Consider the following 27,758-nt stretch of genomic DNA (forward strand, 5'->3'; position numbering starts at 1 on the left):
TGCCTAATGAAAGCATGGAAATATGCAGTTGTGCCTTACTAATAAAAGTCCATTGCTTCCCTTTTTCTTTTTTTTAAGACCTATTATAATAAGAAAATACATACTTAAATAGTATGTCAGGTGACAAGATAGATAATAGGTATGTTTTAGAGAATTGCTTGGAGGAAAAGGAGGCTTGAAGGGGTGGGCAGGGATTTCTCATAAATGTTTATTTGAACATGGTTGCCCAAACTATGGGGTGTACGTGTGTGTGTGTGTGTGTGTACACACATGCATACATATTAAACACAGGTATGCATGAATATATTTCTCTGAAATGTCAAATCAACATGATTTTATGCTTAGGGAATGTAAAAATAACCTCATGTAAATGCATCCAAGCAAAATTGAGCATTAGTGGAGGTAGTCTTTGAAATAAAGGTGGAAGTTGACCAGAGGAGATGAGAGGGAAAACATTTCTCATTGGGAGAATGTGCATTCAGAATGAGCAAACTTCTATGGTCAAAAACAGCACATTTTGTTTGGGGAAAAGGAGGAAAAAGAATATGACTGAAAGCAAGAAAGGTAAGTATAGGAGTAGTGGAAATTAAAATAGGAAAGGCATGTTGTGATCATTGAGTAATTTAAATTAAATTTTATAGATTAATCAGAATGCATCTCAACTGGAATTAACATGATATTAATGTCATTAAACATTTACTAAGAAAATATCAACATATAAGCCTGATTTATTGTTAAAAAAAAAAAGCTAAAAAAGTTGAACACCCAATGGTTTTCAGTCAAGCAACCACTGCTGCTTATTTCCCTAGAACCATATAATTTCCTTTTTGCTCAATTGTCAATTCAAAGATACTTAGAAAATTCTACTGGACATGCTTTATTATCTGTAGCTTGTGAGGATGGTTCAACAGTAAACATACTCATACATTCATACATACATACATATATATGTATATATCTTTAGGTAGAATTACTAAGAAAATAAACTCGTATTCAAAGTTGTTTGAGATTTTCCTGGTTAGTAATATAGGGTCATTGATACATTATTAGGATGTCATTCATGAAGTCACACATGATTTTTAAAAATGACTTTACCTAGGACAAGGAAATTCATAAGAGTAAAACCTATTGTCAAAACTTGCCATAAAGCGAATTTCAGTTATCTGGATAAATTTTTTAAAAATGATGTGGGAAACATATTTTCTGAAAGACTTTTTCACTTTAATATTATCTCTTTGAAGAGTATTTGAATTCATCAATTTTTTCCTGCTCTATTGTGAAATAAAGCTCTTAGACACCTATCCATTAAGAGTGGAGATTATGCATTTTCCTAATTAACCTGGTCATAGTTTGTCCTTTAAAGAAAGCAGTGACATATATATGGTCATTTTTCTAGGAGTCTAATCTAACAGTTGACCCCAACATAATTAATTTGGTCAAATAACAATCAGTTACAAGTAAAATGACAGTTTATTTGAGGCTGGTAATAGAGTAAGCCAATTCTTCTCTTTTTCTTTAGATTCTGTTCCAAATGATATTTTTCTTTCCTAGAGTAGATAGGTATAAAAATCATATGTAATTAATTGTTCATATTATTTTAACTGAGACCTTTTTATTAAGTCATATCAAAAGAGTAGCAAAATATCTGTATCTAACATAGAACTGGTTGCACTTGGAGAAACCTATATTGCTGTATTTTTTTTCCAAAACAAGGTTCATATGACAGCTGCCTGAATTCTAGAGACCATATTCCAGAGTCAATATCAGACATTAGGGAACATGTTTTGCCAATTCAACCTTCATTCAGTGACACAGATATCAGAGTATGTTGTTTACAACACCTACAATATTGTGATTAAAAGTTAAAGAAGACAAGAAAATATATGCAAACTATTCAGGGTGTTTTAAAGTTGATGAAATATCAGATTTTTCATAACCTTTTGAATGATCATTTTTCTTCAATAACCGCACTTGATAATATTTACTAAGTATCTTGAATATCTGAAGAATGAAAGTTTATCTTTCAAATTTTAAACAATCTTTAATATATTATGTTATTTCAGAAAGCTAGGAAATTAATTTTTAAGGAACATTTTTTAAGCTGGAGAGCAATAATTTCTTCATTATTGATAATGCCTTTTTTCTCTATCACCAGGGCTCACCAGGAGAACGGGGTTCCGCAGGTACAGCTGGTCCAATTGGTTTACCAGGTCGCCCCGGGCCCCAAGGTCCCCCAGGTCCAGCGGGAGAAAAAGGTGCTCCTGTAAGTAATTTCAAGAAGAAAATGTATTAGACTGTTACCCTTCAAGAGTTATTACTTTTCATTCAAGAATATTAGTTCTTCACATTTCACTGCCTTTCCTCTGCATATGTGCACAGCATAGCATCCCATCTCTCTCTATTTATGATCTAGAAAACTTCAAATTTAATTAAAGAAGATCACATTTTCCCACACTTTATGAAACTCTAATACCTGTGGGGGAGGGGATTAAATATGGTTGGTTATTATCACTCTAAAGGGGTCTGATTTTTTTCTTTTAAAAAAAATCCCAAATTGTAGTTTTGATTAAAACTGTATATACCCTGCTGCTTCATATTAGAAATAATGTGAACTTTTCCTTCTTTTGTAATCCAATTTAATTATCAATCTTTTCCACATTCTGTAATAGTTTCCTTTAACAGTAGGTGTCATTCTGGAATAATGTATGCTTTGATCTCCTATGAGTGGAACTCAAAATCTTCTGCTCAATTATTTTGTCATATGTTGATTTCCTATTTAATTTCTTTTAAACTTAAAAGTCTGATAAGCCATTTTCCCCTCTATAACCATTGTGGTTAGAATTTGGGTCCCTTTTTCTTGCTCTCTTTTTGGTTGCCATAATACCTTAGAGAAGCTCCTCCTTGTCCTTTACCCCCAAAACATATGTCAGATCACACAGACTCAATTAAATTCACAGATGTATATGTTGACCAAGGGACCACACTTATTTACATTTAAGTGTTTTATCAATAGCTAAGTCTTAAAAAATGCCAAAAAAGTATATCAAAGTGAATCATTAACTGATGCTAATATCAGTTACCTTTTTGATTCTGATCATTAAAAACCTTTAAACACCAATAGAATTTTTTTTGTCCCAAACTTCCTTGCTTAGACAAGGACAGAAAAGACCTGAAGTCAAATCTTGATTTGATTTGCTGATTTTATGATACTGAGCAAATCATCTAACCTCTCTATGTTTTAGTTTCCTTATTTGTTAAATGGGGAGAATTATACTTATATTACCTCTTTAAAAAAAATTCTAAGAAGCTGATAAGAATGGTGGTTTGGGATAACTACACACCTAAACTCATTTGTTTTTGTGACACTGAAAAAAATCACATACCACTTTGGGAGAAAGAAGAAAATGGCACTATTATCTATGCCTATCTCCAATGGCATAACAGTCAACATTTTTATAGCCTTTATTATGTGCCAGGCATTGTGTTAAGTGTTTTGCAATGATTATCTCATTTAATCCTCACAACTACCGTGGGAGGTGAATGCTATTATTTTCCTCCTACGGATGAGGAAACTGAGGCAAACAGAGTTTAAGTAACTTGTACTGGATCACACAATAGTAACTACCTGAGGCAGAATTTGAACTCAAGTCCTACCAGCTCCAAGTTCTTCCTTCTATTCACTGTGCCACCTAGTTTATTAAGCATCTACTACTGTCCTGGGCACTAGGAATAAGAAAATAAAAATGAAACCAACACACCTGTTCTTGAATAGCATGAACTCTGGTGTCTGATCATCTAGGTTTAAATCCTACTTGATACTTGCTACATTTGTGACCTTGGCCATGTTACTTAGCCTCTGCTCTGTTTCTTCTTCTATAAAATGAGGAAAATGGGTTAGATGAACTCTGAACCCCCACATACCTCTAAATCTGTTGCTCCGTCTCAGTGAGGGATACAACATTGTGGGTCATAGATTTTGAGCTGGAAGGAACCTTAGAAGTTATCTCATCCAGTCCTCTCCTTCTACAAATGATGAATGTGAGGCCCAGGGAGGCTAGATGACTGAGTTACCCAAAGTCTCACAGATTGTAAACAACCAAACTGAAGGTCAGATCCAGGTCCTCTAAGGGCAGATTCTGCATTATTCTCACTGTATCATTCTGTTTCCCTGATACCTCAGTCCATGATATTGTGACTAGGGGGAAACATTAACAATGAAAGACATCAGGAAAGGCTTATGAAAGGAGCTATCCTCTGGGCCAAACCTGTAAGGAAACTACAGATTATAAATGGTGTAGATGAAGAATGAGTGAATTCCTAGAATGCTTGACCAAAGGGAGGGAGAAGAGAGATGGAGCATCAAGTTTAGAGAATAGAAAATATGCCAGTTTGGAAGCAGCATAATATGCATAAAGGAGAAGGATATGAAAAAATCTGAAAGAAAGTTTAGAGCCTGTTTCCAGAGGACTTTAAATGTCAAAATGAGGAACTTGAATTCAAGATGTAATAAGGAACCAGCAAAAACATGTAAGGGGCTCACACCCACATACACTCCCACACACAAAACACATTAGTAATACATGCACATACAGATGCATTACATACAGACATTATATATACACACACATATATATTTATATATAGATAACAATCCTCATATATGTATGTCTATTATATACATATACATATAGAAATTTTTTTAGGGTAGTTGTTTTCAGTATATATTGGAGAGAGGAGAGAGCACAGATGCAGGTAGACCAATTAGGTTATTGCATTAATCTAAGTGAGCAGTAATAAGGACCTAAAATGCAGAAGTATCCAGAATTATAGGTGATCAAATGTGAAGAAATTCTAATTAGATAAAAACGGCAAACTAGCTGATCATTTTGAATTAAGCAATGTAGGAAGAAGCAAAAATCTCAAAATACGATAATATATTAAGTACTTATTAAAATGAAAAAAATTATAAGTGGAGAAAGGGACACAAAGGCACTTTCAAAATCACAAACTGAAATTCTCTATACCTCTCTTTTCTATGGTATCTGTCATTTATACAACAGTGACTACACTGCTGCCTGGGAAAGATTCCGTCTCTAAACTTATGTTTGTTTCAGTAATTCTAAAAAAACATAAAAACTTTTGAGCAGTGATTGGCTACTGCTTGCTAGTTGAAATGCTATTTGATTAATAAATCAAACCTCTTCTTTATTTAATATGCTAAAAGTCTAAAAGACCCCTTTTTTGGGGCTGGATTGAAATCTGATGCTAATTAACAAAGTTCTTGCAACCAGCTTAATGGCTTCTTGTCTTTATTTTTTCTAATACAGGGAGAAAAAGGTCCCCAAGGTCCAGCTGGAAGAGATGGTGTTCAAGGTCCTGTGGGTCTTCCAGGTCCAGCTGGCCCTGCAGGCTCCCCTGGAGAAGATGGGGATAAGGTTTGTGCTTTTGATTTTATATTGGTATACCCTGGTAAGATTTTTATTTCCTTCACAGATTTTTAGGTATAATTTGCTTTGAATTAGATGGCAGATGAAAGCATACCCCTTTTCTAAAAATTTCAAGTACCTTCCTTGTGCTTGAAAAGTGTATATTCCGGGAAATTAATATCTAGTACAAGTGCTAGTACACCAGCCAGCATTAAGAAGAGGGATAAAGGAGCAATGAGGGAGATGGCAAAGAAGAAAATCCACATATCTGATGTGAAAGCTAATTATTATTTTCTAAAATGCTGTCTATGACAATGGGAAAATAAAATGCTATTGTCCTATACTCCCAAACCCAATAGAATAGTGGATTCAGACTTTTTGAAAAATTTACTGATGTTTATTTGCTTTGAATATACAGTTTCTCTGAAAGCCTTCAATAAGACTCCCAAGGCTTTAGTTTCAAATACATGGATATAATCCTATGTAACTTATCAAGAAAAAAAATATGTTTGGACCCAATGCATTTTCTTCCATTACTATGCTAAATTACAAACTATGTTCTGGCATGGCTATTTGTCAGTGTGGGTCATGTAAGTATTTTAAAATGCTTTGAAAAAAAGGCATAATTGTTAAACTGTATGCAATTAAATTACTCAATGAATGGAGACATTTTCAATATTAATACCTACTAAGGGGATATGAGACAAAAGACAGTTATCTTTGTTTGACAGCCAGTTGCAGTATACTCCTAAGCTGAGTCAAGCCTTGATTTGCCATGGACTGGTCAATAGCTGGATTAATTCAATAAAATAAGCTACAAAATACGTGAAAAATAAGGTCCCTTTGGATTTCCCAAGTGGACTTTCAAAATTTAAAAAAGCAGTCATATTAAATTGGATATTTAAAGATATTGCCTATAGTTGACTATAGTTGAATGGAAGGTCAGAGATTATAGAGAAGAACCTTGATATCAGTCTTTCATTACAGGGTGAAATTGGTGAACCCGGACAGAAAGGAAGTAAAGGAGACAAAGGAGAAAATGTGAGTTTTTAATCTCCTTTTCTGTATGTGAGGGTTTTTTTCCCCCAATGCTTTTTATGGCCTTTTTTTGGAAATTGTGCCTTGGAGCTCTTTAAATAAAAAACAACTTGCTTCCTTAACTAGAGAAATCAACAACATATAAATTTCCAATCTTTCTAACACTGAAAATTATTAGAATATAATTGAATCTTTCCAATTAATAATAAAATAACAATAGTCTTTATATACCATCTTAAGATTTGGAAAGTCCTTTATAAATGGTATCTCATTTGGATTGGTGTGGTTGAAGAGACTGCTATGTAACACACATAATTAAAACAGGCAGAATTGTCTAAAGTATGTGTGTAAAGACCCCAAAAGTTCAAGAAATCATTAAACAGTAGTCTAATTGGGTAGTTTAGTATCATGATCTCCTCCTTAGAGGTAGTTGTATGCAAGATTAATTAAATTTCTCAAGGTTACATAATTGTCCTCCTGAGCTCTACTGAATTACTAAAGTAGTTGGTAATTTTTATCTTTAACACTATAAAGTTAATTGTACAAAAGTAAAGTAGGAGTAAAATGTGAGGCTGGAAGATGACTTGAGTTTGGGCATTCTGCATGAACTCCAGTAGACTAAGCCAACAAGGTGTCTACACTAAATTTTGTATCAATACGTTAAGCTCACCAGGCTATCTAAGGAGGGGCAAATCAGCCTAGATCAGAACTTTATCAGGTCAAAGCTCCAATACTAATCAGTAATAACATTGGGTCTATGAGTAGCCCCTGTACTTCTAGCCTGGATGAGATAAGAAGACAGTCTTTTTTTTTTTTGTAAGTGAACTATCATTTTCTTCTAGTGTGTAGCATTAATCCCTACCTGTTATATATTCATATATTGTCCACATTAATTTAGAAACCATGGTCCTATTTCTACAGCTGGAATTGACATTATTTTGCTGGCACTCTATGTAGCCATTTAATGGGAATGGGAATTTGAAGATCTTTCCTGTACCTTAATAGACCTAGGGGGTAATTTGAAGACCTCCCCAGCTTTGAAAGTAAACCCTGCTGTCTAATAGGCTGAATATAATCACATGGAACCTGTGATGGAAGGAATTTGCTGAAGGGTGGAGCAGAGCCCACAGGAAGCTTCCCTGATGTGAAGATAAACTCTGCCCCCTGATAGGCTGAATGTTGTCACATGGAGCCTTTGGTGGGAGGAGTTTTCTGAAGGGAAAGAGAGCCCACAGGAAGCTGTTATAGCTCTCTCTGGTGGGAGAGAGAGGAACTCAGGCAAGGAGATAGAGAGGTTTGTGAGTAAATATTGATCTAATATTGGTTTGTGGAAAGGCTAAAGTATGCTGCGGCTCTCAGTGTTATTATGACTTCTTAATATCTTTGGTACTATGATGGAATTGGTTTACTGGTTTTGGGATTGGGTTTTCTGGTGTCTTAATAAATGTTTCAGTTCTGTCCTCTAAATGGAGAGTTTGGTATATTTTGCAATCAAATGCCATGCAATATTTATAGTCATGGTTTTGATTGTGATTCTAGGTGCTGTAGATCTTACATTGGTGCTACACCCTTCAAAATAGGAGTTTTGAAAACTTACCTCCACCTGAAAACCTTTTATGACTAAGCCTCCCTCAGGGGTGGGCTCCCTACTCTACCTTCTCCCTGCTTACTATGTTTTCCAGTTCCACATGAAGATTGCCTTGTTTTGCCTGGCTTTTAAATGTTTTTATGTGAATGTTGTTTTCCCAATAAGATAAGAAAGAGTTCAGATAGCAGAGACATGTCATTCATTTCATTTTCAGCTTGTACAGAGTTCTACTCTATTGTGCTCAATAAGTACCAGTAATAGGAGCTAGGGCAGGTAGGTGGCACAATGGATAAAGCACCAGATCTGGAGACAGAAACACCTGTGTTCAAATCTAGCCTCAGACACTTATTTAGCTATGTAATCCTGGACAAGTCATTTAACTTTGCCTCAGTTTCCTCATCTGTAAAATGAACTGGTGAAGGAAACGGCAAACCACTTCAGTCTCTTTGCCAAGAAAACCCCAAATGGGGTCACAAAGAGTTGCACACAACTGAAATGACTGAACAACAAAAACAGCAGCATGAAAGAGTTTTTAGGGGAGAAATGTGTCCAATGTGTAATATTGATCCTCCCCTTTAATTGAACCTTGAAGTGTAGGAAAGGATGTGTTTTAGAATTAATATTGTGGCATGGCATTAACTGTGCAATGTGTGGATGAGATTTGATAAGTATTCATTGAATATGAGGTTGGCCTCCTAGGGTTTTAGGAGTATTGTTCACCATTACACAGTCCTGCAATAGAAACATAAACAAAATTTAGACAAGCCTGAGATTTGCTGCACTGCATATATACTACCTTCCTTGTCCTAAAATAGAATGCTTCTGATCTGATAGATTGTTATGCAAGCTGCAAAATAAATGCTTGAAGATTGTGTTCTATACGCTATTATTTTCTTTAAAAATACAGATTAGTTATCAGAATACTTTTTGTTATTTGATTTTTCTGCTTATTTGATAAGGTTTTTGAGTTCCACAGAAGAGAACTGTATCTGGATCCAAGACATCATAACCATGAATATTAATATAGAGAGTCAGGTGGAGGCATATTGTTGTTGTGGGTATACTCAAAACATTGAATTAAACAATGAAACTTAAACACAGTGAAAAGATTGACAAGTTTGGGGATTTTTTTCCTCACAAGAATCTTCCATCTGCATCACCCTTGTCCTAATGTGCATTTAGAAGTTAGGTTACAGAATTATTTTCAAGTGTTTTTCCTCCCTTCTCCCTATCCCTAAGCACATGTCATTAATTTTAAAAAGACACCTGATATTTTAAATATTTTCAAAAGATAATGATCAATTTGAATTCTGTTTGCATAGAAATTCATTTTTAAATATCCTAAAACACTACCACTGTTAAGTACCTTCAATAAAGTGTCGATTTAAAATTGATTGCAGATATGTAAGTCTGAGTCTGTAAGAGCTGAACGAATAAATGGTTGACTTCATTAAATGTAAAAGATGTCTAGGCAACAGTCCTTTTTTTTTCTGAAGAGAAATGTGGAAATACTACAAAGACCTTCACCATGCACTTGTGAAACTAATGCTGCTTTTATCTCCCTACAGGGTCCTCCTGGTCCCCCAGGCCTTCAAGGACCTGTTGGTGCCCCAGGAATTGCTGTAAGTATTCCACTTATTATAGTAAATCTAAGTCTCTACAGTTATTTGATCAAATTTATGAAATTTATGAGCCAAAAAATAGTATGTGTTTTATTTTTTGTCTTTTAAGCACCGAACACATTTTATATCACTAATAATCAGCAAGGCTGCCCGCATATTCCCCTGCCCACAATAAATGTTTTGTTATTGTTGTTGTTTTCTAGATAAAGTTTCACTTTAAAATACTTAATAGTTGGCTATGCACCATCTGAGTATCTGATACATTCGGGAGAGTGATTCTTGGATAGATTTCTTATTTATTTATTTATTAATTTTTCCCTCAATTTAATAATAACATCTACTGTAATTCTAATTTTAAGCTGTTTTTAACTAGATCAAATAGGCCATACCCTGGCTAGGGCAGTGGGGAAAACTGGAAATGACCACAATAAGCAAGAATTAACATCCAGCGTATGATATAATCTGAGATACTTCAAACCAGGCAAAATGACTTTATTCCTATAGGGATAGCAGATACTTGTAGCCATTCCTTTCTATCATGTTAATGATAAAAATAGTATATAAACTCTTTGATTTGTGACTTTGTTTTGTTTTTATTTTTTCTTGTAATTCCATAGGGAGGTGATGGGGAGCCTGGACCAAGAGGTCAGCAGGGAATGTTTGGCCAGAAAGGTGATGAAGGTGCCAGAGGATTCCCTGGACCTCCCGGTCCCATTGGCCTTCAGGTAAGATATTTACGTGGTGTTTTCCTGTCAGCATTAGTAGTCTTGTAATTATTTGTAATTCCTAGAGATTGTAGCGCCAAATTTGACCCACCTTTGTTGTTCACCCATTACACTTCAAGCAAATCACTTAAAGCATTTGTGCTCTCTTCTGTGTTTAAAAAAAAAGTGACCTTCCCTTTCTTTCTTTATTTCATTGGGACATTATGAAGAGAAAAATTGAATTATATCCATCAGTTAATCAACAGACATTTATTAAGCACCTAGTATAAACAGCAATGGGAAACCAACTGCCTTGAAGCCATAATCCTTGGGTGCAGCCTTTTGACTGAGTCCTGGTTTTACAGAACAAATCCTTTTATTAAGGGGATTTGTACAGTGAAGTTTGGATTCAAAGGGCATCACTTAAGGACCTAGAGGGCCACATGTAGCCTCAAGGCCACAGGTTCCCCACTTCTGTATCTAGATACTGTATTAAGCTCTGGGGACTAAAAGAAAGCCTGCTATCAACTTATGAAAAACTCAAGAATAAATTGCAATATGTAAAAGGAAGGAGTTATAAATGCCATTTGAAGTCAATAACTGAGACAGATTTCTAAGAAATTTATACATACATGAATACATTTGAAATATTCACATGTATTGCACATATAGACATATGTATTTATTGAGAATGAGAGACAGCTAGTATATTTAAGCTTCAGTGTCCAAAGAAGAAGTGTTTTATGCGACATAATTTTGTTAGTTTATCTATAATTATAATTTACCTTGTAAGCCAAATAGGTAATGATAATGATTTTAGCATGGAGCGTAAACAGTTTCTACTTGCTTATATGAAGATACATATCATCTGTGAAACAAACAAGAAAAGTTTTCTTCCCAAATCTGAGTCATGCAAACAATAGCACTGTTAAAGATGAAAGATTTTCACACAATGTCCTTGAAAACTGAAGGTAAAGAATGGTGGTTCCTGATTAAGCGCCAGCACTAGCTTGAGGCAGTTCAGAGAGAGAATAATTATTCATATGTGCACTTTGTCATTCCTTGAAATATTAGCAGAATTAGTTCTGACTTTTCCTGCATGTTGCCTCGAAATAGTAATTAAATGGTGTGGCAAAACAAGTAAGAATAGAAGGAACAGATGTCGCTTTATTTTATACCTATATTTTTGCCCATGAAAAATAATACTATAACTTATTCCTGTTACTTACAGAGAGACAGGGCAAGAAAATACTATATATTAGTATAATTGAAGACCATGATAGAAGACTGTCAATATTTTCTTCTAGACTGTTGGTATATAGGGGCTCGAACTCAGCAGGCTATCAATAGCTTTGTTTTGTGAATGATGAATGTTGAATCTTTAAAATTTTTATTAAATTGCTTTGACAGAGAAATTCTAGCAGTTTTTCAAAATATTTAGATCAGTCAAAATATAAATACTACACTTGATTCTGAAATTTACCATCTTTTCTAAACTTTCTTTATAATATTTGCATTAGAGGTCATAGAACATTTAAGAAAACTAATTATAGTATCACATATAGCTAATAAAATAGGTATGACTATATATAACACATACCATGAATAATGTGGTGTGATTGTTTTTGTTGTTATTGAAGAGGACCAATGACATCACAAAGGTGATAACTTGTATGTGAATTGGATTTAAGTTAAGCAGAACTACACAAAGTTCTCGTGTATTTTGTGACTAAAAAAATGAACCGATGATGTTGCCCACAACAAAGTAGAAAAATGAGTAATTTTTTAATTCTGTGAATAATAATAATTTCTTGGTTCAGATAGGAATTTTTTCCTCAAAACTAAGTCCTAAAATTTTAAAATATAGACTTTTAGAGCTGGGGGAATAAAGGTTTTCAAATTCAGATTTGTAAAAACTCAAATATAGGACAGACCTGAAAGTGCCATGAAGGCAGAACAATTTATTTTAAGGCATGGGTACTGTAATGAGTTTGCAATGGACATTTGTTATAATACAAATATAAATAAATTGTCAGCATTGTGTTTTTGTTTGCTTTTTTACAATTCAAGATTCCAATCTTAATTACAAATCCAACTCCAATTCAAGATCCAATTCCAAAGTATTATTTTTTTATGTCAAAATATGAACAGTATCTTACACATTGCAGACCCTTAATGTTGGCTGGATTGTATTATTAAAGGCTAAATATTGTTCATTCACTCATTTAAATTCTGAAATCTATTAATTTTTTGAAGACATGTATTTGGAAATAGAGGCATAGAAATTTTTGAATCATGCCTCCCTTTGAATGAACTGCTCTATAAAGCAAAATCACAAACTATGGGCTAATTGTTAAGAAATTCTGTCAAGAAATAATGCAGTGATCATAGTTAGCAACAAATACTCAGAGAGAAACATTGATATTTCAGTGTAATTAAATACTTCCAGCTGCATTGAAATGATGTTGATGGTTATTATCCTAAGCATGCCCCCTAGAATTTTTGTATTTCACAGAGGGAAAAAATAACCACAAACTTATCTCATTTGTAGTGGCATGGAAGAAAATAAATTTGCTTTTTTCCTCATGCCACAATTGCTTTGAACAACTAAACCTCTTCATCTAATTTCACATTATCTTAAGATGTCATATAAAATATGATCATTATAGGAAATAATACTTGGGTTCAATTAAGTATTCCCATTTGACCTCATAGACAAATCATTTCTCTGAGGCTCTATATAAGCCAAAACAAAGGTTTGAACAAATCTAAGAATTCATTTAGGCTGGAAGTTGTTTTTAATCATATAAATCAACTGTTAAAAATAGCAATTACTTGCCAGGGGTGTAATACTATAACATTAAGATGAATATCATATTTGTATATTATTAAATCATTCATTTTTGTTATCTGTACTATCCATACTCATTCAGCTCTCTGCTCCATGTTGATTATAAGGATTTACTTCATATTTTACCTCTCTACTGAGAGGTTTTAATTCTCAGTTTAATTAAATCCAATCCAATTCAGTTCATTCAGCATGTTTTCATTGCATGGATAGTTGGAGCTAAATAATTTCTGCTTCATTTAAGAATTTGCTACAGCCAGACCATGTATGACACAAAAAATTTATGGAGATAAAGATTTAGCATATTTGGGGGCAAAAAGACCCTTATAGATATAGGGTGTTTTGCAGGAAATTAGATTTATAAATATCAGACTAATATTTATCAAACCACTGTCTCAGGTGTACTTCTAATGGGTAAAATACCAAATGTTGAAAGAAGTCAACTACTTAAAGTAGGAAATTTCATTGGTAACTTCAGTCTTGTAAATTTTCTATTTTGTTTTAAATTGACAGATAAATATATATTCAAAGGAGAAGTGAGATCATTAAAGTCTATTGTTTTTATGCCATGGATTGAGAAGTCAATACACAGTAGTAATACATAATTTGTCTGACTAAAAAATTAGCAATTTGGTTCAGTCAGCCTTCACAGTTTTGAAAGAGTTATTACCACATGCCAGATCAATAAATTATTAATGATTCTCTAATGAGTATAATACTGAAGATATATTCTGCAATTCTTTTTTTTAACCATTTGTCATAATGAAGGAGCTTCATTTTGAGATATTAAGTGCCTTGAAAAAGCAAAATGATACAGTGAAGAGAGGACTAGACTTGGAGTCAGGAAAACCTAATATCAATTCCAGCCTTAGATACTTACCAATTATGTGACCCTGGTCACATAGGACACACCTTTAACTCCTGTGTACCTTAGTTTCCTCATATGTAAACTTGTGGCCATATTGCTTGTAAAATATGAATTATTAGTGCTATAAATAATAGCACTCACCTCCAAGAATTGCTATGAGGACAAAATGAGATAATATTTATGAAATACTTTGCAAATCTTAAAACACTACATAAATGCTAGCTTGCTACTGTTATCACTTTTTTAAAAATTGTTTGGAAAAAAGAATTTTAACTTGTGCTCAAGACTAATAGGTTCCCTATTAATAATGTGAGGTGGTGATTGTTAAAGTCTGTTGTTAGGATAGAAGCAGAGGAAGCAGGGAGTGAACTCTGTTTTGTAAGCTTAGTAGGAAAGTCTCGAAATTCTATTTGTGATCAAGGGCTTTGAAGATCATGCAGATATAAAACCATTCATTTGAAGCTTCAAGTAATCCTTTCTAAGTTTTGATTCCCAGTTTTTAGAAGGACATCTTCCTCTTCACCCCTACTTCCCTCTCTTCCTCCCTCCCATATGTAATGGTAGTCCTTAGGTTATTAACCAAATTATAAAATTAAAGAAAATTTTAGGGCCATAGTTGAATAAAACCATGAATAATTATTAGACTATAGAAGCCTCCTGAAAACAAATTAATATTTGTTCTTAAAATATGTGTTTGTATTGATTTTCTAAACTAGTGTTTAATTAAAAGACTTTTGTTTGGGAGACTTTAGGTTAATTAGATAAGCAAATAAGATGAATTAAATTAGGAATTTATATTAAAAACAGTGTTGTAGTCTACTAATTATTTAAGGAAAAAAAGATTGGGGCAGACATCATACTTGAATATGAGAACTCTTCAGGTAAACCACCAAAAAAGAATAATCCAACATTTTAACAAAAATTTTATGTATTTTATAGATAGAGAGACAGAGAGATAGAGAGAGAGAGATATGAAAGACAGTTTGTTATAGTAAAGTGGACATCAATATCAGAAGATCTAGATTTTAAGTCCCAAATCTAAATCTCTGACAGGGCAGCAAGGTGGTACACTAGATACAGTGCCTGGCCCAGAATAAGGGAAACTCATCTTCCAGAGTTCAAATCTGGCTTCTGATACTTATTAGCTGTGTGACCCTGGGTAAATCACTTAACCCTGTTTGCCTCAATTTCCTCATCTGTAAAATGAGCTGCAGAAGAAAATGGTTAAACTACTCTAGTATCTTTGCTAATATGACCCCAAATGGGGTCATGAAGATTCAGACAGGACTAATAAATGACTGAAAAACAACTGAACCTCTGAGAAATACAGATGTGTGATCCTAGGCAAGTCACTTAATCCCCTTGTCTGATCTGCCATGGGAGAAAGATTGTTCTCATTTGAAGCTCCTTGTGCAAATTTAATCAAAGTTTGATCTAAAGCATGTATATATACATCAACATATGAATGTGTATCAACCAAAATTTTGTTGTTCTTCTTCAGTCATTTCAGTCTCTTTGTGACTCTATTTGAGATTATCTTGGCAAAGATACTGGGGTAGTTTGCCGTTTTCTTCTCCAGCTCATATTACAGATGAAGAAATGAGACAAACAGGATTAAGTGACTTGCCCAGGGTTACACATCCAGTAAGTATCTGAAGCCTGATTTGAACTTTTGAAGAAGAATCTTCCTGACTCTAGGCCCTGTATCTACCATGCCACTGGCATTACATAACGATTATATGCCCAGTAAGACTGTGCTGGGTGGTAAAAGACAAAATTGAAACTTTCTCTGCTCCTAAGAAGTGCATGTTCTTCTGGGAAAACATTTACATATGTAAGGTAATCTTTTAGAAGTGCTAGCTACTGGAGGATTGAGTAAAGGTTTCATGTCAAAGGTACCTCTTGAGTTGAGTTATGAAGGAAATAAAGGATTCTAATAAACCAATCAACAACACCTTGCTCTGCTTCAGGCACCATGTGAAGTGCCACAAAGCTATTTCCTGCCCGCCCTAATACTACATGCCAATGGGTTAGAAAACATATAAAGCAATACATACAAGATACACAGAATGGATAGAAGGTAGCCTTAGAGGCCATCACCTCTAAGTAACTAATAACTAGTTTCCATTACTAAATTTCATGTGTCTGCCCCTGATATATTTTTTTCTTTGAATAATACCAGTCAGCTAGGATTATTAAGTGTCACCTATGTTCCAGGTACTCTGTTAGGTCCTACGGATACAAAGAAATGTAAAAAAACAGCCATTCCTCTGAAGAAGCTCACAATCTAATTAGACAACGAGGTGGAGATGACAAGCATGGGAGTGTTACCAGTCTCAAAGCATGGAGATCGACGATGGAGTATCACGTGTGAGGAATAGAAAGAAAGCCAAGTTGGCTAAGCCAGAGTAGGAGAAGGGTAGTCATATATGACAAAATGAGAAATGTCAACTTGAGCTAGATAGAGAGGGGAAAAATCAGTAAGGAGCCATTGAAGTTTATTGATCGGGGGATTGGCATGGCCAGAGCTGTACTTTAGGAAAATCCCGTATACATACAGACATGCAAAGGTATGTAAACACATGCCCACAATCAAAGGCCTCCATTCATACATAAGTACATTCATGCACATATACATATATGTGAATACACCATACAGAGTCACCATACTACATTCTGATTAACCATACACTAGCGGTCTACTTCAATGCCTCATTGTGACTGGGAGGTGGTGACTCTAGGTTCTTGAAAGCTATTCAAGAGTATTAGCTAACTCTTGCCAGGTACTGCCAAATTTGAAAGACTGAGTATTGGCCCAGTGTTCCGCTACATACTGTTTCTGAGGACCAGCCTGATTAAATTGGGAGAGACTCATCACCAAGTTGGCTGTACAATGATGGATTTTTGTGGCTGCAACAATTATAGAAAACTTTCTACTAACTCATAGAAGGATTGCAGGCTGGGTCAGTGGAAGGAAAAAATAGAATTGGTGAAATCACATACCTTGAAATACTGATGAACATAGACATAGCAAAAAGAATCCTGATTTTGGAGTCAGAGGACCTGCCACTGACACTCGTTATTTGAGTGACCTTGGGCAAGACACTTAAACTCTCTGTGCCTCACTCTCCTCTTTGCAAAATGAAGGATTTGGACTAGATGGCTCCTATAGTTCCCTGCTGCCTATAGATATTTGAGCTTGTGAAATTTGAAAACTTGATTATTTCTGTCATGTATATACAACCATTACACTATAGAAGTTTAAAAAGCATAGCATTTCTAGTTCATAATCTGCTCCTGACTACCTATGTAGCTTTGGGCAAGGCATTTCCCTTCCCCGTATGTCAATTTTCTCATCTGTAAAATGAGGGGGTTGAACTGGAAGATCTCTAATGTTCAATCCAGATAGAGTATTCATTAATCAAAATTAAAATGTCCCTTACCGTGTATTTATATGTCCAGAAATTATATGAAATACATGAAAAAGCACATACATAATATAATCAATGGATACCTTTTAGCAAATGTTATCTCATTTAGGGTTTTAGGTTTAATGCCAAGCTGTCTATTAGCTTTTAGAATACTGGCAAATATAAAATGTAAAACAACATCATTTTCATTATTTATATTTTCCTTTCTAATTCAGATTAGGTAATAACAAATACCCAATCATAAGAACTATGAAACACACAAAAAATATTGGAAAGCACACTTAAAAATTAGCAAGCATTTTTTTTTTAGAAAGAGAAGTAGGGATAGTTATATACTTTATAATACTTTGGCTATATAATTTATCTTGTAAATTACTACTGGGTGTATTAGATACTTTTATCAGTTTGGTAATCAGCAATCACAATGAGAAATACTACCATTTAGTTTATATTTGCAATAAATATTCATTGTCTTCATTTCCATATAGCAAGAATTAATTTCCACAAAAGAGTAGGGTTAATCCAAGAAATTAATTTTTAAAATGACATTTTCCTCCCAATATCACAATTAAATCACAAAACTAAAAGATTCTAATAAAATTAAGATGCTCACAATCACATTTGCATTCTCTAATTGAGTCTTCATGATAAAATATATAATAGTAATTCTAATAAGTATAAATAATCATCAAATATTCAGCATAGATGTTAACTTTGAATACATGGTGTGATTCTTTCAATGAATGTTTGCTAGCCTTGTGCATAAAAAGGAAAATAATATTATGAGAATTTTGAGGTTAAATTCATCTTATTTTTTGACGATCAATTAAGTTCCGTGACAAATGACTTCAAATGACTAGATATTAAACCAGATTCTCTCAATGCATAAATTATCCACCAGGAGCAAGTTGAGTCCCATGGAAAGTTGATTAACACCAGAGTACAATTTAGCAACCTTAATTTAAAAAAAAAGAAGTAGGAATGAAAAAATGCTTAAAAATTTTTTTCATAACATATTTGTTCACATTACTAAAGTTTTTTAAAGTTACATTCAGACATTTTAATGTTATTTTATCTAGATTAAATTTGAAATCATGAGGCAAGATTTTTAAAAAATTATTCTCCACATTGATAAAAATGACTTTTAATTTATATTTAGAAGCCCCTTCATAAGTTATTATCCTCTTCACAAGTTAATATTTTATAGGTTCATATTTAAAAGGGTGTTCAATATAATTTATATGATAAAAAAAGAATTGGAACCATTTTATAAGTTTTCTCACATAGTATTAGAATATCATTATGTAAGAGTTCGGTTGTAGACATAAACAATTCCAATAGATACAAGTAGAAAATAATGTCCTAATAGACCTAAATAGAAATGGAAAAAGAAAATCAAATATCTCAGTAAGGCAAATGAAAAAGAAAGATTAGGTGATTCTTGAAGAATACAAAGTATACATTTTCAAGTTTATAAACAAAATGAGAGGCAAAATTAGACTATCGATCAAGATATTTAGTGATTCTTTAACTCATCATTGACTTTGCAAAAGTTCAATTAGTCAACCAGATATTGAATTCATAAAAACTGGTCTCAAGCTCTGAATAGCCAGTCAAGAAATGCTTTAATAACAATGAGATTGAAGTAGGTCTGAAAATCTTAAAATCATATAGGTAGAAGACTTCTAGCATTATGGGTCTTCAAGATAGTAATAGGAAAGTTTAAATCAGGAAAACTATTGTCTTTGTAAGTGAATTTGCATGCTTTTTCTTGTCACAAAATACAAACAATGAAATCGAACATGTTTCCCTTTGGATATAATAAATAACTCTGTACTTGTAGAATTGGATTTGTGGGGTGGCCAGGTGGCTCAGCGAGTAAGAGCACTGGCTCCAGTGTCGGAATGACCTGGGGTTCAAATCTGGGCTCAGATACTTAGCACCACACCCAGAAATAACTGGCTTGAGGAAGTTACTTAATCTAGATTGCTTTAGGAAAAAAAAAAAAGAATTGGATTTGAGATTTTCCTCTGCTACTTATTAGTTATGTGACATGATGTAGTAGTTAGAGGTGGAGTCAAGAAAACTTGGGTACCCAGCCTTCCTTTATTACCCAGGATGATACTTTTAACCTGATCGGATCTCATGCAACTCTCCAAGACCATAAGTCAGTTTTGTACAGTGGAAAGAGAACTGGCTCTATATTCAACATAATCTTTTGCTTCTATGTGTAAGATCTTCAACAAGACACTTTACCTCCCTAACCTTCAGTTTCCTCATGTGTAAAATAGTGAATTTAGATTTGATGCCTTCTGGTGTCCCTTCCAGTACCCCTGGCTGCCATTACTACTTGGTGTGAAGAAGTTCCCAGGCCATGAAATCACAGCTTCCTGACTTACTGACCTTAGCCAAGCCACTTAATGTCTTTCCACCAATTTTAGTCATTTATGAAGGAGTCACAACAATAACTATTCTGTTTCCCTCACATGTTTGTTATGAGAGTTAAATGAGATAGTATATGTGAAAGTCATTAGAAATCAGAAAACTATGGAAGTTTTCTTTATAGAACAACTCGTTACAAAAATTCAACAAAAAGATTATTTCCATCTTCTGAGATCTCCTGTATAAATTATTATTTATAATTTTGTTTGTCAAAACAAATAAACATTGTCTAAAAGAAACATGTGCTTGCTCATGAAAAAAAAAAAATGACTTTATTTTTCTATTGTGTTTCATTAGGGCCTACCTGGTCCCCCTGGTGAAAAAGGTGAAAATGGTGATGTTGGTCCAATGGTAAGTTTTTCTTTAATAGTATATAATGGTTATGAATTAAACACACACACACACACACACCTATTCTTATAAACAATAAAAATGTAATGAAGTTATAAAATTATGAACCTTTTTCATCCACCCGAGTTTCATAGTTCTTCCAAAAAATTTCCATCATCCCTCTTCTCTCCTGTTCTTTCTAATCACTTAAAAAATACATACACACACATGTATGTGTATCTGTATTGCTCTTAGTTTTGTGCATTCTTATATATTATATATATTCTTATATATTTCTATCATATCTTATATAATAATAACACAGAGACAACATGTTGTGGTGGCTAGAATTCCAGCCTCCTCCACTCAAGATCTAAATCCTAGTCTTATCCTTGACACATCCAGACTGTCACTTCAGAGTTGCTGATATGTATTGGAACAGTGAGTTTTCTCAATGAAAACTCTTTTCCACAAAGAAGGCTCAGATCCAAATCAAATAACAACAGTAAGCCCGTTAGCAGCTGATATTCTCTTAGGCTTTTCAGCTAAGGGTATGTGTGGTAGAGGGGGAGGGAAAGAAAATAATAGGTTAATATCCAAATAAAAGGAAGGATAGTTAATATATTTGTATTCTTTGTGGCTGTTTAATCTTCTAGTCCTCAAACTAAGTGTTTATTTAACTGAGGGATTCTGACTTTGAGTTTTAGCACTTTTAAAATCTAAGAATTATGAAATTCAAATAGAATCAAGAAATACCTAGCTACTTCCATTCATTATGGGTTCTACTCAGCTTGGAAACCCCTACGTAAGTGAATAATTAGTCATGGGAATTAAAGGTTAAGCAGAAATTTAGCTAATTAGTTTTCTCTTTTCATGTTCTTAGGTCAATATTTAGTCCTTTGTGTTTCTCCTATATCTCAAATAGATCATAACCTCACCCAGAACTGGGGCTATGTTTTGAATGTCTTCATAAAACCAAAACCCCCTTCCCAATCCATAACAAATCCTTAGCCAATATTGTTGACTGTTTGAAGTTGATGGAAGACTGATTCAACATGGCTTCTTAGCAATAACAGATAGGTATCCAATTTCTTTTTGAGATAAATTTTTCTCCTCTGATTGCATTGATGCATTCTTCTTTACTTATTGTTTTATGGTCCAAATAATAGCTAAAAAATGGTGATAGTAAAGAACTAACCAAATATGTATTCCTATTTCTTATTCCTCTTTTTAATCAGTCCTTATGTTTAATTTGACAAAGTTCTCAACGTTTGGACTAGATCTCAGCATATTATTTCTAACAACAAAACAAACTAAAAGTACTCCTAACCCCTTTGACAAACAAAAGATATTTTGTAGGCCATAGCCACAATTTAATGAAAAGAAATCAGTTTCTGGTTTTTTTTTTAATATTTTAAGTCTTCTCATTCCAGAGACACAGTGTGATCAGAATAATTTTCTACCTTTCCCATTTCCAGAAGCAATGATTGTGGTAACAGCTCATTCATTCACAGATAAAGGATTGTAGCCATATTGCTTGTAAAATCTGACATTTGTCAGAAGCAAATACAGAAATGACAGTTTCATTTAATTACAGTTTAACGCCTAAATGAAAATATTTATAGCATATAACTTAAAAATTAATAAGTTTCTCAACTTCTCTATACCATATCAGGCTTTTCAAATATCTGGGCAAAAAAAGGAATTCGATATGATACTGCTCATTGTCCCATGTACTTTTTCATTCCTTTGTCTGAAGTAGATTCACATATAAGTACTGAAAGTTGGTGGTTTGGGATCAAAGATCAAAGTTTATTAGGAGAACATGCATTAGAGAAGAATTTGCCTTTGTCCTTTCCCTATCCCATCCCCTTTTCCTGTAGTACTGAAACTTCCTCTTTGCTCTCTGAGTAGCATTTTTTCTCCTAGAATATAAGATTAGTCACAAAGGGAAAAAAATCCCAACAACTTGATTTTATTGGCCCCCAAGGGTTAAATTTTCATCTCTTAACAGATGTTTCCCAGAACTGTGTATCCAGCACAAGTCTGTCTTTTGAGCTCTATTCCACAGCTCCCATGGGGTATCCAAGAGACAACTTAAACTCAACATATTTAAAACAGATCCAACTATTTTCATCACCTAATCCTTGCTTCTTCTGAACTTCACTATTATTGTCAAGTAAACTACCAAGTTACAATCACATCTTCCTACTCACCCAATCTCACAATTTAGGTATAACCTTCGGCTTACTCTCTTAAACTCAGCTTATATTCAGTGAGTTGCCAAACCTTGTCATTTCTTGCTATTCTTCATAATACCATATGTATACATACCCTTTGCTCAACTCACATAGCCTCAACTCTAGTTACAGTCCTCAACACTTCTCAACTGTATTTTTTATGATCAGTTTTAAATTGGTTTCCCTGTCTTATGCCCACCATAATTCAGTATCCACAGAACTGCCAAAATGATTTTCCTAAAATGCAGGATCTAATCATTTTAACTCTCTGATCAACAAAGTTTAGTTTCTCTCTGTTTTCTGCAGGATCAAAAAAAAAAAAAAAGAAGCCTTCTGTCTGGCATTTAATAGTCAATCCAGAATAGTGTAGCACTAATTACACCAAGGGACATTGTTTGATTGTCCCCTATGACATCATCTTCTAAAGGAGAGGGATATGCTATAAATATCTATCCTTTTAATAATTTGCTTTGACCTGTCATATATGACATTGTCTCAACCCTCCTTAACTAGATGTTTTAGCTGAAAAAACATCTTAAGCAGTAAGCTCAGCAGTCCTACCATTTCTTCTTCCTTTAAGTAGCTGGCTTACACCTGCTGTTTCTTAGTTTAGATCCCTATGACTTCATTCTTTCCTCTCTCTTTTCAGACTCTTAGAAACTGGTTCTGATACACTTTCTAATTTTAAAACAAATTCCCAATGACCTGACCAAGACTCTCAAGCAATAGTTTTGATTGATTTAAAGACCTCTATAGTCCTGTGGGTTCTGATTGATTGAGTTGTCTTTACCTAGCAAAAGTAATACATTTAAATGGGTGGGAAAATCAGTGGATCCTTACCCTTACATTTCTCACATTTTATTTTCTGTCTCTGTGCATTTGAATTGACTGTTCCTCCTACCTGGAAAGCTCACCCTCTCTCTCCACTTCTTAAGTGTTTTCTTACAAGTCAGCTCAAATTCTACCTTTGCCAGGAAGCTTTACTCAGTCCCTCAGCCACTTGAATCTTCCCCTCTAAGGTTATTTTTCTTATGCTCTGTATGTATCTTTTAAGTGCTTATTTATTTACTTGTGATCTCCCCCATTAGAGTATAAGCTCCTTAAAGGTGGGGACTGTGGGGATTTTTTCCTTTTTAGTTTGTTTGTGTTCTCACATTTAATGTACTACCAAGGACATTATAAGCATTTACCAGATGCTTATTGATTTATAGATTTATTAATTAGTTGTCTTTGATTTCTTAACATTCTTATCCATAAAATACAACTTCAATTTAATTTTAATATTGTATTGTCATTGTTGTCTTAATAAATGTCTTTTTGTTACAGGGTCCACCTGGTCCCCCAGGGCCAAGAGGTCCCCAGGGTCCCAATGGTGCTGATGTAAGAAATATTTTATTTATTTCAATTTATTTTTAATTATATAAATATTTAGATTATTAATAAAATGGTTTCTAATTTTGGCAGGGGTAACAAATATTTAATAACATATTCAAGATTTGTAAGTTAGAAGGGAAGTTAGTTACGCTCATCTAGTAAAGTTCATACATTTTATAGATGATAACACTAAGGTTCAATAAAGAATTGCTCAAAGTGACCTATCTGGTTGCATCTCAAATACAAATACATAAGTTGACTAGTAAACATACACATACACATGCGCACACCTGCACAAACATGCACGTTGAGAGAGAGAGAGGATGAATTATTTTTTAGCTTATAAGAACTAAACTAATACAATTAGGCCAAATTATATCAGATTGGTCTTAATCAATGGTTAATTTAGACTAATAGTACCCCACCATTGGCAACAAGAGACATTATGTGGTTGTACCCTGGGACATTTGCCTTAAAAAGTAATGTCTTATAAATATGCCTAATATCCTCTTAGCAATGTGTATGGATTTGGAATATATGACATTCCAGCCCTATTAAAATATGGTTTAGCTTATAAAATATATTAGAACAGTGAGTAAAATTTGTTTCCTTCTTTGAAAAACTATTTTTTTGGCTTGTCCTAAAACTGTCTCCTTGAAGCTTCAAGGTTTATCTCTCAATGCTTATATTCTTGAATTTATGAAATAATGCCATGTTCAATCTATCCAAATCCCCTGCAAGGTAACAAACTGAAATTTTCAGCCTTCATGGTTCTATTATGAAGAATTCCAATCTGTAGTGGACCTTCTTCAACTCTTAAGGCTTTCTTCAAATATGGCAATTAAGAACTGTATACAACATTCCAAGTACTGACAAACTTAGACAGCTCTTAAGAATTGTATAGAGCTAAGCAACACAATTGAAACATTAGTTATGATATTCTTCAGTGAAGTTATATAAAACTTAACCAGATAATGACGGCAAAGTGACTAGATTGTTTGACTTGAAATCAGAAAGACCTAGATCTAAATTCTATCCCTAACACTGGTTGTATGTCAATGGGCAAGTCAATAAACTTCCAAGTCTCAGTTTCCTAATTTATAAAATACAAAACATAAAGAATTGCTATCTAGCACTTAACACAGTGCCTTTTTATTGATTGATTGATGAGTTTTATGTAAATAGGAAAGGTAATAATATGTGCATAGCACTTTGTAAATTTCAAAGTACTATAAATGAGTCATTTCCTAAAATTCTTAATTGGAAAACCTGATGTTAGATAAAACTAGTTTACAAAGGACAGTCATCATATGTCTTTGATAGGAGACTGAACTTGTAGCCAGAAATGCATAGATTTGAATATTCCTTAGACATTTACTAGTTGTGTGACACTGGTCAAGTCAACAAATCTTTTTGGACCTCAATTTCCCCAACTAAAAGCAAAGAAAATGAACTGCATGACCTCTAAGGTTACTTGTAGCTCTAAATTTCTACCAATGTCATAAATATTGTAAATGACAAAGAGTCAAACGCGGCTCCAGTGGGATTTGTTCTTGACATATGGTCACTTCTCAACTTTCGCGTGGATGACATTCCTAGAGAACAGCCTTAAAACAGAACTTTTACAAAAGTAAAAAATGTGAATATGGATACGTTGAACTTATGGGAATTTGGGAGTTAGGCTTCTGCAACTACTAAAACCTGTAATATTTCACTAGAGATTGTTGAAAATATACTTTTTTTTTTTCCTTTTGGAGGGCAATTTGGGGTTAAGTAACTTGCCCAAGGTTACACGGCTAGTATTTTTGTGTGGGTGTTCAGTGTCTCAGGCTGGAACCGAAGTCGGGTCCTCCCGACTCCAGGGCCAGTGTTTTACTCACTGCGCCACCTAGCTGCCCCGAATATATACTTTTCTCAGTATAATTCTGACAATATGAATTTTTCTTAACTTAGTAACTATGAAATAACCCACAAAATGCAATAAAAATAAAATTGGTAACATGTAAAACATTTTTTTCTCACTAGTAATTGCTGAGAAGTTTGTGACCTTTTGTGCTAATATTTCAATTAGAAAACTTTTTCAGGCAATATTCACTTTTCGTAACACATGAAATATACAGTACCATGGATACTATATGGCAAATAAGATTTTTAAAACTAAAATAGTTTTTTTAACCTGAATCTTACCCTCCATCAATGGTCATGTGAGGGCATTGTACTATATAATATACTCCTGTAAGTTTCTCTATATTAGCTGCCTCTAAAACCAAGTGAGAGCTTGATGGTACTTTAGTTATTACTTTTGGAAGATTCTAAGACTGGTGAGATCTGTATAATCACCTTAGAGACTAAAGGACTTACATTACACTTTGAGGGCATAAGTACAATACACAGCCTGAAAAGCAAACAATAAAAATATGAAACAAAGGGAGAGCTCTATACCCTACAGTGGTAGGGTGAACAAGATCAGTGAAGCACCTAATAGTGTACCAGGTATTTCACAAACTTACATGCTTTGCACCTCTCACTTTTTTCTTTGCTGAGCATATGCATGAATGTGCATAGTTGCCAACATGGAAGTGAAAATGACAATAGCGATAAAATCATATGAATACTTGAAGTCACAAAAGTTAAATTGAGGATTGATTGTATGTAAAGTAGTGACATCAGTCAGGAAGAGCTTATGCCAAGTGTGCCTAAATCCTTCCTATATTTCCACTTGTGAATATATTTAGCTGCTGATCACTAATTAATACAAATAGCTGCATGCACATTTTATAACCAAAATTTAACTTTCTATTTATTTATATATTTCATTAATTTATCTTTTTTGTATTGCAGGGTCCACAAGGTCCCTCAGGATCAGTTGGCTCAGTTGGTGGTGTTGGTGAAAAGGTAAGGAAATTATTAAAATCAGAACTGAGACAGTTGATTTTGAAGAGAATAGAAGATTTGAATGGGGGGGAATGCATAACTTTAAAAAAATTAATGTGATAGAAACATTATATTCCTTGACACTTGTTGGCCACAATGAAACATATGTTTTCATGTTTTAGTGTGTGTATATGTATGTAATATGTATACATTATATAGTAAATATATGAAAATGCATGCATAAATGGCATATGCCAAGATGTCCAACAGAATACATAGTTCATGCAGATATTATAATAACTAAAAATTACCACATTTTGAAATATTTGGAATACAAAGAATTAAGTATTACTTGTCTTAAAAATCTTTAGTTATTACACAGTAGCTTAAGCATTTTAAGCAATGACCATTGGTAGGAAAAACAAAAAAACATTCTAAAAACACTTATCTAGAGTTCAAATAGTACAGCCAGAATTAGGATAATGTTCAATTAAAACACAAAAAGCAAGGAAATTATCATGAATGTGAGTCCTGATACCAAATAAATTTCATCACTGTGCCTCTTGGTTCTAATATATCCTCGAAACCCACCAAAAACCCAAACCCCACAACAATAATACCACACTTTCTGTTTTAGTGTTTTATCTAGTGTTATTTTGAGTAACCTGTTGGGAAATTCTGTAAGGCTGAGGGTTTTATGGATAGACAAAATGACCAGTGTTGGACTTTGTGTCTTAAGAAATAGGGTTTAATCTATTAAAATGGCCCCCAATACTTAATTATTTTATACTTTACAGATGGAATATAAGGTTCTATATTCCAATAGGAGATGATATTACATTGCAGTGCCAAGTAAATAGTGTCATTTACTAAGCTTTCAAAATAAGGCACATCTAAATGTATCTATATCTATGTCTGTCTGTCTATATCTATCTATCTATCTATCTATCTATCTATCTATCTATCTATCTAT

At 33.7% G+C, this 27,758-nt stretch overlaps 1 protein-coding gene and 1 long non-coding RNA gene across 3 annotated transcripts in view; one reads left to right on the forward strand and one right to left on the reverse strand.

The window, feature by feature from the left end:
- Window positions 1-27,758, forward strand: part of COL11A1 (collagen type XI alpha 1 chain) — a 301,954-nt gene that overhangs the window by 213,165 nt on the left and 61,031 nt on the right. The window contains exons 42-49 of the mRNA XM_069090512.1: window positions 2,156-2,263; window positions 5,328-5,435; window positions 6,414-6,467; window positions 9,621-9,674; window positions 10,292-10,399; window positions 20,265-20,318; window positions 23,864-23,917; window positions 26,753-26,806. Of these exons, the coding sequence (XP_068946613.1) occupies window positions 2,156-2,263; window positions 5,328-5,435; window positions 6,414-6,467; window positions 9,621-9,674; window positions 10,292-10,399; window positions 20,265-20,318; window positions 23,864-23,917; window positions 26,753-26,806 (594 nt within the window). The remainder of the gene's footprint in view (window positions 1-2,155; window positions 2,264-5,327; window positions 5,436-6,413; window positions 6,468-9,620; window positions 9,675-10,291; window positions 10,400-20,264; window positions 20,319-23,863; window positions 23,918-26,752; window positions 26,807-27,758) is intronic.
- Window positions 472-27,758, reverse strand: part of LOC138162938 (uncharacterized) — a 1,121,756-nt gene continuing 1,094,469 nt past the window's right edge. Inside the window, exons 3-4 of one of the 2 annotated variants that reach the window (XR_011168755.1) lie at window positions 2,163-2,261; window positions 472-1,547 (exon numbers count right to left, since the gene is read on the reverse strand). This is a non-coding gene — a long non-coding RNA (uncharacterized lncRNA). Of the gene's footprint in view, window positions 1,548-2,161; window positions 2,262-27,758 lie in introns of those variants that run through there. The other variant, XR_011168754.1, reaches the window with a different exon arrangement.

The sequence above is a fragment of the Petaurus breviceps genome, unplaced genomic scaffold (genome assembly GCF_028583685.1).
Source record: "Petaurus breviceps papuanus isolate PSGF00001 unplaced genomic scaffold, PetGlider_PUasm1.0 186, whole genome shotgun sequence".
In the NCBI taxonomy this organism is placed as follows: Eukaryota; Metazoa; Chordata; class Mammalia; order Diprotodontia; family Petauridae; genus Petaurus; species Petaurus breviceps.